General features: G+C 55.2%; 2 protein-coding genes across 2 annotated transcripts in view; both read left to right on the forward strand.

Annotated features, from left to right (window-relative positions):
* Nucleotides 1–3: 3 nt before the first annotated feature.
* PGLS (6-phosphogluconolactonase) lies at nucleotides 4–7,004 on the forward strand (the record flags this gene model as incomplete). Its single annotated transcript, XM_029917855.1, has 5 exons — nucleotides 4–153; nucleotides 3,145–3,252; nucleotides 3,680–3,781; nucleotides 4,039–4,179; nucleotides 6,669–7,004. Coding segments are annotated over 5 exons (639 nt in total), but the record flags the coding sequence as incomplete, so codon positions are not given.
* A 3,617-nt stretch (nucleotides 7,005–10,621) lies between these two features.
* The window catches only part of NIBAN3 (niban apoptosis regulator 3), a 15,347-nt gene continuing 7,260 nt past the window's right edge, over nucleotides 10,622–18,708 (forward strand). Inside the window, exons 1-8 of the mRNA XM_029917856.1 lie at nucleotides 10,622–10,818; nucleotides 12,445–12,575; nucleotides 14,553–14,678; nucleotides 15,229–15,343; nucleotides 17,689–17,856; nucleotides 18,191–18,306; nucleotides 18,381–18,485; nucleotides 18,660–18,705. Of these exons, the coding sequence (XP_029773716.1) occupies nucleotides 10,764–10,818; nucleotides 12,445–12,575; nucleotides 14,553–14,678; nucleotides 15,229–15,343; nucleotides 17,689–17,856; nucleotides 18,191–18,306; nucleotides 18,381–18,485; nucleotides 18,660–18,705 (862 nt within the window). The 5' untranslated portion in view covers nucleotides 10,622–10,763. The remainder of the gene's footprint in view (nucleotides 10,819–12,444; nucleotides 12,576–14,552; nucleotides 14,679–15,228; nucleotides 15,344–17,688; nucleotides 17,857–18,190; nucleotides 18,307–18,380; nucleotides 18,486–18,659; nucleotides 18,706–18,708) is intronic.

Raw genomic sequence — 18,708 nt, forward strand, 5'->3', positions numbered from 1 at the left:
TCGGGCGGCAGCCTCGTCTCGATGCTGGCCCGCGAGCTGCCCGCCGCCGCCGCCCCCGCCGGACCCGCCAGCCTCGCGCGCTGGACCGTGGGCTTCTGCGACGAGCGCCTCGTGCCCTTCGAGCACGCCGAGAGCACGTACGGTCTCTACCGGGTGAGAGCTACGGGGGCCGCCGGGGGTCATGCCGCCCAGAGGGCCGCGCCCACCGCCCGAACCCGCCTACGGGGGCCGCTGGGGGTCATTTCCAGAAGGCCGCGCCCACCTCCTGAACCCAGCTGCGGGGGCGGGTCACAAAGGGTCACACACTGCCTTCTGCCCCTGTCTGGGTGGGGTCTGCTGCGTGCCCTGAGCTCCCACCTCCGCTGCCACCCGAGTGGGCCCATGGGGGCCTTGACGTCCCATTATGCTTTATCCAGTGGCCGGGCCCAGGGAAGGGCCGGGGCAGAGGCGTGGAGGTGAAACGGAGTGGCCCTTGCCAGCACCTAGAGAAATTCAGGCGCAGCCTGGTAACTTGCAAGGGCAGAGTCAGGGACGGGCCAGGCAGGGGGTATCTGGTGCGGAGCGGGGGCTTCCGTTCTCGATGAGCTACATCGAGCTTTCGGTGCTGATCACCTCCAGGGCTGGCTGCCCTTGGCTTGTGGCCTCACATCCTGTAGACCCAGGGAAACCGAGGCTTGGAGGTCCTGGTCTGCCAGGGGTTCCCGGGCCGCATCTGAGTCCGCTCCTCCTGCCCTAGATGTGGAAAACGTGCCCAGGGAGGTGTGGAAGGGGCGGGCTTGGCCAGAGCTTCTGGTCACCGAGGTCCTGGGTGTGTTTCATTCTCTTTACACGAAGTTTGAGCCGATGATTTTCTGTTGTTTTGTCCTAAGAAGAAAGGTTTACTGACTACGAAGCATTTTATCCACATCAGTTCATGAAATTTCACAATACCCTGAGGTGGGGACTGTTAGTTCCTCCATTTCATAGATAGAGAAACTGGCACCTGAAGGGGAGGGCCAAGGTGGTAGAGTCACCTCCTGACTAGGAGGGGAGTCAGGGTTTGAAGGGACCCCAGATGGCACTTGGGACACATCTCAGGGGCGGGGCCTTCCCTGTGTGTCTTCCTCAAGAGTTTAATTAAAAAGTGGGCTCATGTTTCTTTCATTTTATTTTGCATAAATTTAAAGAACTTTTCATTCATTCATTCATTCATTCATTCATTCATTCATTCATTCATTCATTTTGAGAAGGGGGCATGGGCCGAGAGAGAGGTAGAGGTTGAATCCTTGAGATCATGACCTGAGCCGAAATCAAGAGTAGGGCTCTCCACCAACTGAGCCACCCAGGCGCCCCAGAACCTTTACTTAAAGAATTAAAAAAAATATATTTTGTTTATTTTTGAGAGAGAGAGAGAGAGAGAGAGAGGGCGTGCGCAAGGGTGTCAGAGAGAAAGGGAGACACATAATCTGAAGCAGGCTCCAGGCTCTGAGCTGTCAGCACAGAGCCTGACGCGGGGCTCGAACCCACGAACCACAAGATCATGACCTGAGCCGAAGTTGGATGCTTAACCAACTGAGCCACCCTCACTTAATTTTTTTTAATTGCTCAGGTAACAAAATTCCAAGAAAACAGTAAACAGAGATGACGCAGGCACGTTCCTCGTATGTCTCCGTATCCAACGCTGGGGACACGGTGGGGGGGGGGGCGCTGGGCAGTTGTCTCATGGGCTCACAGTGGGGCATCGGGCACTAACACACAGGGCAGTAAGTAAGGGAAACCCTGGCAGAGCCCGGGGAGGATCGTTCAGCCAGGAGGGGGAGGCTGGGGGGCTTTGAGGGGCGAGGTTTGAGCTGGGGCCTGGAGGTACGAGGACCTGGCCGTGGGCAGAGTGGGGCAGAGATTGTGGGAAGAAGTGCGGGGCAAGGACTGACTCCTGCCCTCAGTGAGGGGAGTCACGTGACTTCCCTGAGGCTGCTCTAACAAAGGGCCACAAATTGCGTGGTTTGGAACAACAAGAATTTATTAACTCTGTCCCGGAGAAACCTGAAATCCAGGTGTTGGCGAGGCCCCTCTCCCTCTGGAGGCTCAAGGAGAGGCCGGCCTTTTCAGGCTCGAGGTGCCCCTTGGCCTCCAATCTGTCACCAGGCGCTGGATTGAGGGCCCACACGAATCTACTGTGAAGTCAGCTAATCACATCTGCAAAGACCTTCTTCCAGACAAGGTCGCCTTCTGAGGTTCTGGGTGGACGTGAATTTGGGGGGCCACTGGTCAGCGCCGGATAGAGGTGTCCTCAAGGACAGATCTCGCTGGGGCTCTGTTGGTGTGTGTGTTCTGCTCTCTGTGTTCCATGGGTCTGCCACCGCTGCCTTCGTGTGTGCTGGGACGTCTTGGGAACGGTCCCTTGGTGCCCGCAGAACCTGCCTGGCCGACACGCCAGGTCTGAGCTCCCTGGAAGGAGCCCAGCTGGAGGGGGAGGGAATGGCTCTGAGCCCGCAGGGGAAGGGCAGCTAAGGAGAGGATCATGTGACAGAAACAGGGCCCTGATATTCCCTGTGGCTTTGCTTAGTGTAATCCCCAAGAGTGTGTATAGATAGGGACCTGGGGTAAAGCAGAGAGTCTTTCCAACTACCGATCTGACCCTGCCCCTTCTCGCCTCACACACCCTCCTTGGCTCCCGTTACGCCCAATACAGAGCTCTTACTCCTCGGGCCACTGTGGTCTGGCCTGTTTACTCCATGTCCCTGTCACTTTCCCCCTCTAATACTGTATTTTTGCTGCTTCCTGCTCTTCTTTTGTGGCTCAGCTTGGCATCACCTCCGTGGGCTAGATCCCGTGTGACGGGAGGCACCAAGGTGGGGAGCGCCAGGGTCCATCCCAGGGCAGATCAAAAGCCGGGTTGTATCCTGAGGTCCAAGGGACTCTGGGAGATTTGAAACAGGGCCGTGGTGTGGCCACACAGGTGCAGGCTGGGGCCAGGAGGCCCCCATTCATGCTGGACTTGACTCCTGACAGTGATGTCCCTGGGACTCATGCAGGAGGTAGGTGTCACAACGGCCCTGCCCTGGAGGCACCCTCGCCCGCACAATCCACAGTCACACGTGCAAACCTGGCACCTCTGGGAACCACGTGTGGCTCTTGGTGACTTTGTCCCTCCATCTGCTGCAGACCCACTTGCTCTCCAGGCTGCCCATTCCCGACAGCCAGGTGATCACCATTAACCCCCAGCTGCCTGTGGAGGAGGCGGCCGAGGACTACGCCAAGAAGCTGAGACAGGTGAGTCCCACACGGTGGTGGCGGAGCAGCCCTGTGGGTGGCACTCTGTGATCCTCACTGACCGAAACTAGCAGCCCCCCGCCAGGGGTGGCTGGCAAATGCAGCGCCACCCTGGACACACGCCTTTGAGGACCGCCCCCCCCAAAAGTCCGCAGCCCCACCTTTGGGTCCCTGACGATGGCCCAGCCTCAGACACTCTGGGAGCAGGTCTGGGTTATCACATCTTCGGGACGCTTGTGTCCCCAGACTTTTGGCTACTCAGACGGGTGAAACGTGGACTCTCCTAGAGGCCCCTTCATGCAGGTGAGGCTGAGTGCTGCTCCCGGTGTTACAACCACTATTCTTTTCCCGACCATTGTCTCTTTGTGTCCTTCGAGCTCCCCCCTGCCCCCCCGCAACCTCTCAGGACTGTCTTCGCCCCACCCAGGCCTTCCAAGGGGACTCCATTCCAGTTTTTGACCTGCTGATTCTCGGAGTGGGTCCTGATGGCCACACCTGCTCGCTCTTCCCAGACCACCCTCTCCTGCAGGTGAGCACACCCACATGCACCTCTGCTGACTAGAACTTCCGGAGGGAGGGCCACTTTTGGGTGGCCAGGAGGTGCGCCAGCCTCTGCCAACTAGCAAGGCTTAACTCTCTGGAGCCTTGGTTTACCCATCTTAAAATGGGGATTTAAATCAAGTACCACAGGGTTCACAAGGGGGATAGATCATGCCTGGTGTGTGAGTGCTCGAGAAGTTGAAGTGACGTTGTCCTTCTGTCTATACCCCGGGCCTGCCTCCCTAGGAGCGAGAGAAGATCGTGGCCCCTATCAGCGACTCCCCAAAGCCACCACCAGAGCGTGTGACCCTCACACTTCCTGTGCTAAATGCAGCCCGAACTGTCATTTTTGTGGCAACCGGAGAAGGCAAGGCAGCTGTTCTGAAGGTAATGGCCGAGGGCCCCATTCCCAGGAAGGTCACGGCATGTGGGCCCAAGGAAGGAATATGACCCCAGATATTATTGTGCTGGAAGCACCAGGTCCCAAGGTACTTCAGTAATTCTTGGGTTGAAGGGGAGATGGAAACAATAATTACAGGCTACTTAGGAATAAATAATTATGAAATGAAATTGATGAGATGAGGCCAAAGCTTTACTGAGAGGTAAATTCATAGCTTTAAAACTGCAGTTTCAAAAATGATGAAATAAGTGTGTGACTCTTGATCTTGGGTTATAAGCTCAAGCCCCACATTGGGTTTAGAGATTTCTTAAAAATATAATTAAAAAAAATTATTAAATAAAAACAGCAGTTAAACAAATTGAGCACTTTACTCTAGACTTAGGAACAAGAACAATAACAAAAATCCAGGAAAAGTCTGTGGAAGGAATAAGTGACATTAAAATCAGAAATTAATGAATTGGTTAATATTCTTTTTTTTTTTTAATGTTTTATTTATTTTTGAGAGAGTACAGGCCGGGGAGAGGCAGAGAGAGGATAGAGGATCTGAAGTGGGCTCTGTGCTGACAGCAGTGAGCCTGATGTGGGGCTTGAATTCACGATCCATGAGATCATGACCCGAACTGAAGTCGGATGCCCAATCAACTAAGTCTCCCAGACACCCTTGGATTGGTTAATATTCCTTAAAGCTTAGTGGTCATAGATCCCAAACACAGACCCCTTGCAAAACAAATCAGGGGAGGGAGGACGTTATTTAGTAGGAATAAATTTAAAAGGAGGAATAAGAAAGAAAGATAGTTGACGTAATATTTTAGGAAAATATAAAATAAATAAGATATTAGAAGTAAAAATTAAAAAATGTATTTTAATTGCCATCATTGGAAAAGTCCAACTATGGAAGAAACAGGAAATTTTTTTTTTTAATGTTTACTTTTGAGGGGCGCCTGGGTGGCTCAGCCAGTTAAGCATCTGACTTCGGCTCAGGTCATGATCTCACGGTTCGGTTCGTGGGTTCGAGCCCCACGTCGGGCTCTGTGCTGACAGCTCAGAGCCTGGAGCCTGTTTCAGATTCTGTGTGTCCCTCTCTCTCTGCCCCTCCCCTGGTCACGCTCTGTTTCCCTCTCTCTCAAAAATAAATAAAACATTGAAAAAAATATTTAAATAAATGTTTATTTTTGAGAGAGAGCGTGTGCGTGTACGTACACAAGAGGGAGAGGAACAGAGAGAGAGAGAGAGAGACAAGGCCTGAAGCAGGCTCAGCACAGACAGCAGAGAGCCTGACCTGGGGCTGAACCTTACAAACTGAGCTCATGACCTGACACTTAACCCACTGAGCCCCCAGGCGCCCCAGAAATATTTTTTAAAATTCATAAGTAATAGTTCTTCCTCCCAAACTGTTAAGCCCAGATGTCCTCACAGGGGTGGCCTGGGGTTGGGATTAAGGGTTCAGACTGTAAAAATTCCAACAGACCAGTGTCCCTGCCTGTGATGCCCAGCATGGCCTTGGGCAGCCACTTTATCGCCCCTAGGCCTCAACTTTCCCATCTGCAAGGTGGGTTGGTAGGGCCCCTCCATGATATCCTCCTGAGGATTAGTCTGGCGGTTTTAGCTCAGAGTACACTCACATGAGACCGCCCAAGCCTCAGTTTCCCCAGCTGTAAAATGGGGTGGAGATAGAGGTGACCTCACAGGCCATGGTCAGAGGAAATGACAGAGGGCCTGGGGGCAGGCCTGGCTCTCAGAAAGCAGTATTCATAATTCCCACTAATCCTGAGGTCACATCCGGGCGTCAGCACATCACAGCCCACGGGGCTGAATCCTGCCACCTAAGAATTTTTTTTTAAGACTTTTTTTTTAAGTTTATTTATCTAAATAAGAGAGTGAACAGGGGAGGAGCAGAGAGAAAGAAGAAATCCCAAGCAGGCTCTGCACAATCAGTGCAGAGCCCGACATAGGGCTCGAACTCCCGAACTGTGAGATTGTGCGTGACCTGAGCTGAGATCGAGAGTCAGAGGCTCAACCCACTGAGCCCCCCAGGGGCCCCCCAGCCAAGAAGGATTTTAAAGCCGATGGCAAAAAATAAAATAAAATAAAATAAATGAAAAGAAGAATATTCCTTGACATGCGAAACTTCTCTGGAATTCAGGTTGCATTATGGGAATAGGCTGTGCCCATTCATCCGTGTGTCACCTGCTTTGTGACAGTAGAGCTGAGTAGTTGTGACAGAGACAGGGTAGGATCTGCGGAGCCAGAAGAGTGACTCTGATCGGTCAGGAAAGGTGTGCCGACCCCGGCGTTCCAGTCACAGAGGAGAGGAAGGTAGGGACCCTGTCCCCGCTGGCTGTTTAAAGCCAGGACAGCTGGTAGGGCGGTGTCCCATCTTGCGAGCAGCAGAGACCTGTCCCTGGGGGGTCCTGGGAGCTCCGAGGGGTGCTGGGGGTGCGGGTGGGGGCCTCACCATCCTGCCGTTTTTATGCAGCGCATTCTGGAGGCCAAGGAGGAGACGCCCCTCCCCGCCGCCCTGGTCCAGCCCCACACTGGGACGCTTTGCTGGTTCCTGGACGAGGCGGCGGCCCGACTCCTGACCGTGCCCTTTGAGAAGCATTCCACGTTGTAGCCGCCCCAAGCGACGCTGCGGCCGGGACCACAAGCGCCCCCGTGGGCCGGGACCTTCCTGCCACCGCTCCAGGCTTCGTTTTCAGAAAGCTGCGTGGTGCCCTGCTGGGAAGTCCCCGGGTGTGCGGCCACCAGCCTGGCCCGGGGCCCTCCGCCCTGGCTCCGGGTGACCAGATATTAAAGGGAGCGTTGTCTTGAGTCTCTGTTGTGTCGTGGTCCTTGGTGGGCGGCGGGGCCAGGGGTGCCCAGGCTGCGCGTGGGGCCTGACGCCTTTGTCAGTTCTTCTCGGGGTTTGGCGGCTGCCGGCACTCTGCGGCCGTCCTGGGCTTGCAGACACACCCCTCCGCTGTCTGCCTCTGTTGTCACATGTCCTCCTCCCTGTGTCTGTGACCTCTCCTGTTCTAGTAAGGACGCCTGAATTGGATGTAGGACGACCCTAAATCCAGGAAGAACTTTTCTCATGATCCTTAGGAATGACACCTGCAGATAAGGTCGCATTCTGAGGTTGCAGGGGTCAGGACATGAACGTGTGTGTGTGTGTGTGTGTGTGTGTGTGTGTGTGTGCGCGCGTGCGTGTGCGTGTCTGTTAAAAAAACATGTAACGGGCCCCTGGGTGGTTCAGTCGGTTAAGTGTCTGACTTCAGCTCAGGTCATGGTCTCACAGTTCATGAGTTCAAGCCCCACGTCAGGCTCTGTGCTGACAGCTCAGAGCCTGGAGCCTGTTTCAGATTCTGTATCTTCCTTTCTTTTTCTTTCTTTTCCTTAACGTTTGTGTTTTGAGAGTTTGAGTGGGAGAGGAGCAGAGAGAAAGGGGGACACAGAATCCGAAGCAGGCTGCAGGCACTGAGCTGTCAGCACAGAGCCCAATGTGGGGCTAAAACTCAGGAACCTCGAGATCATGACCTGAGCCAAAGTGGGACACTTAACTGACTGAGCCACTCAGGTGCCCCTCTGTGTCTCCCTCTCTCTCTGTCCCTCCCTGGCTCATTCTCTCTCTCCCTCTCAAAAATAAATAAACATTAAAAAAAACACATATAACAAAATTTACCATCTTAACTATTTTTAAAAGTTATTTATTTGTTTAGAGAGAGAGAATGCACACATGAGCCAGGGGGCGGGCAGAGAGAGAGAGAGAGAGAGAGAGAGAGAGAGAGAGAGAACCCCACGCAGGGTCCACGCTGTCCGCACACAGAGAACGACTCAGAGCTCAATTTCACGAACCGTGAGATCACGACCTGAGCTGAAATCAAGGGTCAGATGCGTAGCCGACTGAGCCACCCAGGCGCCCCTCACCTGAACCATTTTTAAGTGTCCAGTTCAGGGGCATTAGGTCCATTCACACGGCTGTGCAGCCCTCCCAGAGCCCTTGGAGATCTGAAACTCTACACCTGTTAGCCCCCGCCCCCTTTCTCGGGCCCCCGAGTCTCCTCTCTGTCCCTGTGAACCTGGCCACGCTGGCTACCTCCTGTGAGCGGAGTCCTACAGCATTCGCCCTCTTACGGCTGGCTTCTCTCACTCGGCGTCACGTCCTCCGGCTCACCCACGTCGTAGCCTGGATCCGAATTACCCTCCTTTTAGGGCCAAAACGTAGCCCATATGTCACCTTTCCCCCCATTCGTCTGTTGAGAGACAATTGGGTGGCTTCCACGCTTTGCTTCTCGTGATGGAGCTGCTGGGAACACGGATGTACAAATATGTCCTCAGGCATCTGCCTTCAGTTCTGGGGATGTCCCTAGAAGTGTGGTTGTTGATTCATACAGTAGTTCTGTGTGTAGATCTCGGGGCACCTCCATAGCATTTTCCGCGGCATCTCTACTTTTTATATTCCTGCCACCAGGGCACAAGGGTCCACCTGCTTCTCATTCTCACAAACACTTGTCTTGGCTTTCTGATAGTAGCCTGTGGACATACCCTTTCGGTATGTTCTATACACTTGGCTGAGCCCTCCCAGCACGTATAGGGCCAGTAGCGGCCTCTGTGTCCCACTGGGCTACAGACTTTCTCAGAGCCTTGAATGTGCCAGGACACTGCAGTCTGTGACGCGCCTGCGCCATAGCATTTTCCCAGAGTGTGTGGCAGCACATGGCTCACCTGCCAGCTCTATGGCTCCAGGGGCGCAGTGGGGGGGGGGGCGGTGGGCGCACAGGCGCTTCTCACCCATGTCAGAGCTTTGCCAAGTTTGGGGGCGAGGGGTTGTCCCGCAGAAGCACCTGATCAGGCTGTGGGGATTGAAACCCCAAAGCCGAAACCACAGAAACTGAAGTTCCCTTCAACATCTTGCCTGGTGGGTCACCCAGATGTGAGAGTGAGGAAGTGGGACGGGGCTAGGGGGAAGCGAAGAAAAGCAGAGAAAGCAACCCAGCCATGGGCTCGGGCAATAGCAGGTGGCCGTGCCCCCGGGGCTGCAGGCAGAAGCCAGGATGGCGGTGCCAAGAAGCAAAGGGAAGTGATGAGATGGGCCACGGCTACCCCTACTCCAGCCCTGCTTTGCCTGCCCCTCACCTACCTTCCTCCAGCCCATCCATTCGGGCTGCCCTGGAACCCAAACCCATTCCCACCTCAGGGCCTTTGCATGTGCTGTGCCTGCTCCCCAGTATTTTTTTTTCCTCCAGCTTTTTGCATGGCCTGGGCTCTCACTTGCTTTAGGTCATGGTACAGCATCACGTGCCCGATCCCTCTCCACCCCCGGTGTTTTCTACCTCTTCCTGTTCCAGTTTTCATCCTTACCCTTCTCATGATCTGACAATGTTGTTGGTGTGCCAACTGATGGTCTGTGGGGGCTGGACCATGGTCTGTTTTACCCACTTCTGCATCCCTGGCTCATAGTTCAAGAAGGACACTCAGTCTGATGTTGACAGAAGAAACAAACCCTGAGGCACTGGTGAGGGTTACAGTCAGGCGGCTTAAACAAACGGAGGCTTAGCCCTTTTTCTGGAGGGAGGCCACCCAGGGCTGGTGGAGCAATGCCATGAACTCTTTGGGGGATCCCCGGTTCCTACATCGTAGTTGCACCATTGTCATTATGTGGGTTTCACCTCTTGGTCTAAGGTGGGCTGCACCTGCTCCAGCCGTCACATCCACATTCTGGCCATGTGCACTCAACCCTCCCGTCGTCTGAAAGCCTGCGAACCTCCCATCTGATCACCTTTCAGCCTGGAGTGCGTGCGGCCTCTGCTTCTTCCCTCCCTCCCTTCCTTCACTGAACTGAGGGCTGCTCTCCGCCAGGCCCTGGAGAGATAGGTTAAGGCAGGGGGAGACCCAGCTAACCCAGCCCAGTCCAGTGCAGTGTGCACTGATGGAGGACAGGCTGACAAAGCAGGAACACAGGGATGTATCCCATCAGTCCATGGCATACCAACAGCTCCCTCTCCCCCTGCCCCAGCACTGACCCCAGGAACTGAGGGTGTCTGTCCAGCTCTGTCTTGTCAGTGTGGGGGCTGATGGGGGCCGGGCCAGGGGTAGGTCCTCTTGGAACCTGGCATCACCCAGCAAGGGGCTGGCAGAGAGGAAGTAGGCTCCAGGATTTAGACCCTCTATCCCTGTCCATCCCCCTCCCCTGCCCCACACCCCAGCGATGCTGCCAGTCCCCCCAGGTGTCTGCCCTGCGTCCCTCCTCCAAAGCCAGCTAGCACTCTTCCATACCCCAAACCGCCCCCCGGGGCTGCCCCAGAGGCCCCTGCAGGAACCAGCGGCTCTGGAGGCCTTGGTCCCAGGAGGACGCAGGTGCGGGGTGGGGCAGGGCAGGGGTGAGCACTCCCCTCCGAGCCCAACAAACACGCACTCACACAGGGGCTGCACTCCGGCTCCTGGCCCCAGGCAGCTGGTCTGAGCGGCACCCAGGTCTTTACGGGCTGCCCTGCTCCCAGGGTGCCCCTGAACCCAGAAACCTGGGGGCTGTGGGAGGGAAGGCTGCGTCTGCTTTGCTCTCCAGGGAGCCCCCAGCAACGGCGACAGCAGGATGGGTGGGCGGCCCTCGAGCCCCCTGGACAAGCGGCAGCAACAGCACCTGAGGGGTGAGCGGCAGGGGGGTGGGTGGGAGGGGGGCTGGTGGGGGTCGGGGCCACAGTATCTGACACTAGTAGGGCGCCTTACTAACGTGAGTCCCAGGTAAGCAACGAATAGTCCTGTTTTGTATAAGTATGTCCCCAATTTTGCATGGAGTACATACTTACGCTAAAACATGACTCCTCATTTACCTGAAATTCAAATTTAATTAGTGTCCTGTAATTTTATTTGGTGAACCTGGTAATCTTACTCAGGGCATGGGTTCGGGATGAGGCGGGGGGGCCCGGTGGGAGGTGTCCCAGGCCCAGCCAGATCCCCTGGGATGATTTTGTCAGGTGGGCAAGGGCTAGCAGGGCCCTCTGCACGGACCCCTGGGGACGGGCTCAGTATCCAATTCGAGACGGAGAGGAGCTCACACGGTTGGACATCTGCTGTGGACTGGGCACTGGGGACCCAGCGGGGTTGAGAAATGGTTCCACCCTGCTGGACTCATGATCTGGACCAGGAGAGAAAGCCAAGGTGTCATTACAAGACTGGCGATTGACTGATGAGCACAGCGGAGCACCCCTCCCTTCCCGACAGCAGGGGAAGAAGAAGGGGGGTTAGCTGCCCACTGAGATTGATGGTCAAGCCAGGGCTGGAGGGAGGTGACGGGGCTGGTGGGCAGGAGCCGTGGGAAGAGCATCCCAGAAAGGGGGAACAGCATATGCACAGGCATGTAGTGTGTCTTACCAACACTCAGAGCATCCAAGTTCACACCATCGCCACTCACTGTGTGACCTTGGGGTGAACGACTTCATCTCTCTAGGCCTCATTCTCTTATCTGTAAAACAGGGATAGCAACAATATCCATCTCATGGAACCATTGTAAGGATTCAGTACGTTACCCTATGCCATGTTTTTCTTTCTTTCTTTTTTTTTCCCCCTGTAGTGGCTTAAACAAGATAAAGATTTATTTCTGTCTCCTGTAGAGAGGTACAGTGGCGGGCAGGTTGAGGAAAGTCAGTCACCTGAACACCTTCACTTCATTCTCCCGTGCATGGCTTCTGTGCCTAAGTCCACCTCCTGGCACATAATGACCGCTGATGCTCCAGCCATTGGGTCCACATTCCAGGCAGCAGGATGAATTTATGTTTTACAGACAGCCAAGTGCACACATCTTAGGGCATCAGCTTGGAGGACTTTTACACTTGCATGATCACTTCCTAGATCAGGATCCAGAACATCTCCATCACCCGCAGAAAGTTCCCCTGTGCTAGGGTGAGGCTTTTAAAAGATTTTGAAATGGTCCCCATGGATGGGATGGATCTGTTCATTATCTTGACTTTGGTGATGGCTTCTTGGTATGTAAAGATGTCAAAGCTCATCCGATTGGGTGCTTTATAGGATTAAAATTTATTGTACGTCCCTTACACATTAAGCCCGAGTCACTGACTGCCCCCGCCCCCTATTCCTCCGTGGACAGAAACGGTCTGTGGAGGGTTAAGGGTGGATGGAATTTGGAGCACCTCTTGTTGGGCCGTTTGAGGGCAAGAGTAGGAGCTCACACATGGCCTCCCTGCCTGTCCGGCCCTCCCCGGGGGTGGGGCTGTAGGGCCTGATTCAACCACCTTATTGTCCCCTTGTCCCTGCAGGCCAGGTGGACACCATGCTGAGGAACTTCCTGCCCTGCTACCGCGAGCAGCTGGCAGCCTCTGTCTTGCAACAGATCTCCCGGGAGCTGGGGCCCCAGGAGCCCGCCGGGCGCCAGCTGATGCGCAGTAAGGTGGGTGCCGCAAAGGGCGGGGGCGCTGGCGCGGGGGCCTGCCTTACACCTTTACCTCAGCAGGCCCCAACACCTGCGGAGACTGTTAAGAATGTATTCTTTGAACATTCATTGGGCACCTACTGCATACCACGTCCTAGGCTAGACACTGGCGACACAGCAGCGGTGGCGACACAGCAGCGGTGGCGGCAGAGCCTGCTCGCCCCTCCCCCTCCAGGCTCGCAGTCTGATGGGGAGAGAAACGACCAGACGGGTTGCTGTGTCATGTTTTGTAGGATGACTTCTGACAGGTGCTGTGAAGACAAGATGAAGGGCAGTGTTGGGGGGCAGGGGGCCCCAGTGAGCTGAGATGTAAGGAGGAGAAGTCCTGGACCCAGAGCCTGGGATGAGAAGGGAATTCTAGGCAGACGGCTCTGGTGGTGCAGAAGTTCTGAAGCTGGAAAAGGCTCACCCGGTCTCCCGGGCACGAACTATGCCCCTGGGACCCGCAAGCATGTGCACATGTGATGCCCTCTGCCTGGTGCCCTCTTCCTGCTCCTACTCAGACTTCGGCCGCCACTTCTTCCAAGAAGCCTTCCTGGATTGTCACAGCCCCTACCTGGGTTGGGTGCCTCCTCTGGGGTCCCCATCCCGCTGCTTTTCCAGCGAAGCCTTGGGTCACACATCTGCCTCCCTCGTCTCTTTGCCCTGGGAGGGCAGAGGCCAGGCTTTGTCCCCGCCCCAAATCCCTTGTGTCCGTGGGATGCCCGCACACAGTAGGAGCTCAGGAAGTTTCTCGATAGAACATAGGAGCCCGGAACAGCGTGGCCCCAGCTCCAGGTGTCTCCTGAGCCAACAAATGTCTCCACACGTCCTGTACCACACACCCAGTCCTCACAGCCTGGGACACGAGTCTTTGACCAGTGAGGAAACTGAAGCCCAGAGAGGTGACGTGACCTGCCTGAGGTCACCTCCCCAGCAGGAGGCAAGGCAGGATTTGAGCCTGGAGCCCACACTGGTTATTGACACTTCCCCCATTAGGGCTCTGAGTTTTCCTACCTCTCTCAGATGACCCTGCCTGCCTGGGATGGAGGCTCCCCGGAACTGAGGACACAGAGCCCTCTCTCACCTGGGACTCTCCTTGTCCTTGCCTAAGGCCTCCGGGGTCCCCAGCTGTGGTCCCCACCTGCGCCTTTTGCCCCCTGTAGGTTCTGGCCACCGGGGCCATGGCACAGTGACGTTGGGGTTCGAGCAGTGTGGGGGCTTTCCCCTTGCTTCAGTTTGAACATTTTATAAAATACTTATTATATATAATTTCTGTAATAATGTTTTAACAATATTATTAGGAAAAATCTCAGACCTCAGAAAAGGTTTGGAGAATCATTTCACCAACATCTGACTTTCTACCACCCCTGTCAAAGAATGAAAACATCACAAGTACAGTTAACTTCTTCACTGAATATTTATCAAGCACCAGGACTTGCTCTGGGACCCAATGATGAATCAAAAGGCACAGAATTCAGGCAGCCAGATAGTGAGAAGAGTAACAAAGGTACTAAAGCAAAGTGAGGTCCCACCCTGCCTAAGGGAGGGGTCTGTGGGCAGAGAGAGTACTGTTTCCCACATGAAGGGAAAGTACACCATGTATTACCGTTGCTGTGGGTCAGGAATCCAGACGCAGCCTCCTGAATTCTTTCTTTCAGGTTCTCTCTCAGGCTGCAATCAAGATGTTGGCCAGGGCTGGGGTGTCCCCTGAGGCTCAAGGGGCAGTGGGGGTGACAAAGTGCCTGCCCCCAGGGCTGTGGGGAGGACAGAATCGGTGTGTATTTGGAGAGGTCTCCACCACGTGCATGCTGTGAGCTGCTTAGGAAGGAGAGCAGTGCCACCCGGGCACTCTGTTCTTGGTAGAGCCTGGGATGGGAAGTGAGGTGCTTTCCAGGTGGTCTGGACATGGGGACACTGGTCCCTGCCCCTGACATCCACTGGCCCCTCCTGCAGAAGCTTCCCCGAGTCCGTGAGCACCGAGGGCCTCTGACCCAGCTTTGGGGCCACCCACCTCGGTGGCAGCCGATCTTCTGTGTCCTGCGTGGGGATGGCCGCCTGGAGTGGTTCAGCCACAGGGAGGTAAGCAAGTGGCGCTCCTCCCTTCCACTCTGGCCTTGCCCTTCCACTCCCCGTGGCATGGGTTTTGGGATCCAGCTCCCAACACGGTCCTCTCTCCTTTCTTCAGTCACCCAGTGTGAACTGAGGGTCCATCTGAGATGGGCCAGCTGGGCTGGGTAGGAAAACTGAGGTCCAGGCCAGCAGTATGGACTTCCTCATGGTCATCAGGAGAGCTGAGGCTGAAACTGAGTGGGCCTTGCCCGTCACGCCTGGCTGGGGACTCGGGCAGGCCACTTGTGCTCTTCGGACTCAGTTTCCACCTCTGTGAAACGGGATGATGCTGGTCCAGGCCGTATGGAACTGTGAGGATTCAATGAGATAATCCTCATGTGATATTTAGGACCGGCCTAGCACACAGTGGGTGCCGGGTGCTTGACCAAAGGGGAGGGAGAGAGAGGGGTGGGGGAGGACTTCCCTAGTTAACCCCAAGCCTTCCCCTGATCCCACAGTTAGGACTTAGAAGCCATGGTTTAGCACTGTCCCAAGTTGGTTCTCTGGATGCCTTACATAGGAATATGAGAATGGGGGCCATCCCCTCGGCTCCATGGCCTTGACGGGCTATGCTGTCCTGACTTCCCAGCGTGAATATCTCCGCCTGTTGGATGCTCTCTGCCCGGTCTCCTCAGGTAAGCTTCCTGAGACCTCCAGAGGAGGTTTCTTCTCCTTCTTCTTCGTCTTCTTCTTCTTCTTCTTCTTCGTCTTCGTCTTCGTCTTGTCTTCTTCGTCTTCGTCTTCATCTTCGTCTTCGTCTTCGTCTTCATCTTTTTCTTCGTCTTCGTGTTCGTCTCTTTCTTTGTCTTCTTCGTCTTCATCTTCTTCGTCTTTGTCTTCTTCGTCTCCTTCTCCTTCGTCTCCTTCTCCTTCTTCCTCTTCCTCTTCCCCTCTTCCGCTACCTCTTCCTCTTCCCCTCTTCCTCTTCCTCTTCTTCTTTAATCTTTTTTCACTATAAATTTTTTTAATGTTTTTTATTTATTTTTGAGAGACAGAGAGAAACAGCACAAGCAGGGGAGGGTCAGAGAGAGAGGGAGGTACAGAATCTGAAGCAGGGTCCGGGCTCTGAGGTAGCTGTCAGCACAGAGCCCAACGCAGGGCTTGAACCCACAAACCGTGAGATCATGACCTGAGCCGAAGTCAGACGCACAACTGACTGAGCCACCCAGGCGCCCCAAGAGCAGATTTCTTAACGTCAGAGCTCTTGACAATGGGGGCCAATTCATTCTTTGCAAGGGGGGCACCCTATACATTGCAGGATGTTGGAAAGCATCCCTGGCCTCCACCCACTTGAGGCCACCCCCCTCCTTGCAACATGTGACAATCAAAAATATCTTCAGACACTGTCCAACATTGCCTTTGGGTGAGTACCCCAGTTCTAGCAAGAGAAATATCCACTTTTACTAGAGAGAGAAGGAGAGTTAGGACGCTGGACCAGAATCAAAGCAGCAAGGGTAAAAACAATAAAACCTGGTGTCAGCAAGCATGTGGGGAGATAGTCACCGGTGGGGGGCAAAATCACCCAGATTTGCTGCGGGGTGTATTGTTCAGCCTAGCATTTCCAGGAGGGTTCCCCCCCTTCCCTCCTCCTTCTACTTCCTCTCTCTACCCACCTCTCTCTTTCATTACCACAATACTGTGCCTGAATAGGGAACGGGATAGCATTAGGGGACAGGCATATTTATGGCAAGCGCTCAGCACGGGCTGGTGTTATCTCCTTGAGTCCACTCAGCAGCCGGCTCCAGCACTAACCACCCCATTTCACAGATGAGGACACTGAGGCTGAGGATTGTCACACAGTAAGGGATGCAACCAGAATTGCATTTCTTCACTCTGGGGCTAGCCTGCCACCAAATGATACAAAGATGTAGCAATAAGGACAATTTGTGGAAATGTTGATACTACTAAAAACAACAAAACCTAATCAAATACCCAGCCTTCAGGGGTTGATTAAATAAATCACAGTCCAGCCCTAAGAAAGGAAAGGTGTGGAAAAGCTGGAGGTTTCCCAGATGTTTGCAGAATCAAAAAGACCAGTTATAGACCGAAAAAAGTCCATCCTGTTACAAAAATGCACCTCATGCACCTTGCAGAATCTGGAGTATTGTCCTCTCCCACCCCCCGAAGTGTTAAGTGCTAATATTTCCTCTGGAGGACAGGAATTTCCACCTTCTGGATGACTGTATCTTACTGCCGTTGTACGTATTGCTCTGGAAATCAACAGGGGGGAATAATATGAGGATTTAGGACATCCCCCAAGTAAATTAACCCCTGAAAACCTTCACTCGCCCTGTCTCCCCACCAGTTCTCACGACACATCATTGATACTCCTTTTAAGCCCATTTTATAGGTAGGGAAACCGAGGTTCGGATAGAAAGAGTGTGCCTTCCACATGGAGCTAGCAAATGATCTGGCAGGGTTTGAATCTGGACCTGGCTGGGGTGCCTGGGTGGCTCAGTCTGTTAAGCATCAGACTTCAGCTCAGGTCATGATCTCACGATTTGTGGGTTCAAGCCCCGCATCAGGCTCTGTGCTGACAGCTTGGAGCCTGGAGCCTGCTTCTGATTCTGTGTCTCCCTCTCTCTCTGACCCTCCCCTGCTCACTCTCGGTCTTTCAAAAATAAATAAATGTTTAAAGGGGGAAAAAAAAAGCAGAATCTGGACCTGGCTGACTCCCAGGGCAAGCAGGGCTCGGACCATGACGTGCCAGCTCCGAGAGATTGGCATGGCCTCCTGGCCCAGGCGTCCGTGTTAAGGGGGATGCTGAGGCTGGGATGGGTCGCTGATGTCCGCCCTGGGCACCCCTGCCCCCTGGGACTGAGCTGGAATGAGGATATAGTGCAATTGTGAGAGCAACGGCCCATACGGGGAGGTGGGGAGTGGGCAGGGCTCCACTGGGCATTTCAGGAGTGTTTTCTTCTAGTGAAGGAGTGACCGTAGATGAGTGAGTGAGGACGTGACCTCCTCTTCCCGCTTGCAGGAGAGCAAACACCAGAAGAGCCTGAACCCCTCCTGGAAATGCCCGTGAACTTCCCCCTGTTCCTGCAGCACCCCTACCGCCAGCATCTCTGTTTCTCTGTAGCGTCTGGGGAAGCACAGCGGGCTTGGAGGCTGGCCCTCCAAGGTGGCATCCGGCTTCGTGGCACAGGTGGGCCCTGGGAAAGGTCTAGCTGTGCCCTGGCTGGCTGTGGGGTCCTCTCCAAGTTTCTACTTTCTTTGCTTATGAAATGGATTGTGGGGGGAGACAGAAGTGACCACAGGCTATGATGCGGACGCAGCCCTGTGGGAGCTTGGCCTGGGAGATCAGCGAGGGCTACTCGGAGGAGGGCGTGTCCACGCTGTGAGGGTCTGGAGATTGGTGAGATTTAGGTGTTTGGGGACCTGGTGAGAACGTGGGGGGCTTTGTGTCCAGGCGATGGGGAGCCAGGCAGGGGTGAGAGCAGGGGAGCAGCGGGCGGGCCCTGAGGAACTGCCCCCTTTAGTCTTGCAGCGCAGTCAGGCCCCCGCTGCCCGTGCCTTCCTGGACGCCTTAAGGCTCTATCGGCAGCACCGAGGCCACTTTGGCGAGGACGACGTGACCCTGGGCTCGGACGCTGAGGTCAGTGCCGCGCAAGGCCTCCCCCGGGACCCCTGCAGGCCTGCTGCCGGCGCCCACGGTCCGGTCTCCCGCAGGTGCTGACCGGGGTGCTGATGCGGGAGCTGCTGCCAGCACTGCGAGCCCAGACCCTGCCCGGCCTGCGGGGGGCCGGCCGCAGCCGCGCCTGGGCATGGACCGAGGTACACGCGGGAGGCCGGGCCCGGGGGCTCATGTTCCCCCTCCCCGCGACTGTCCCCTAAATTCCTTCCGCGTCTCTGGTCTCCGTCCCTGTCTCTCTCTTCCCCATCCCCGCCTCATCTCGGTTCGCTCTCGCGCCTCTGGCTGTGTGGGGTCCCCTCGGCTGGTCCCGCCAGCTCCTGGACGCAGTCCACGCCACCGTCCTGGCCGGGGCCTCCGCCGGCC

The sequence above is a fragment of the Suricata suricatta genome, chromosome 12 (assembly GCF_006229205.1).
Source record: "Suricata suricatta isolate VVHF042 chromosome 12, meerkat_22Aug2017_6uvM2_HiC, whole genome shotgun sequence".
Lineage (NCBI taxonomy): Eukaryota > Metazoa > Chordata > Mammalia > Carnivora > Herpestidae > Suricata > Suricata suricatta.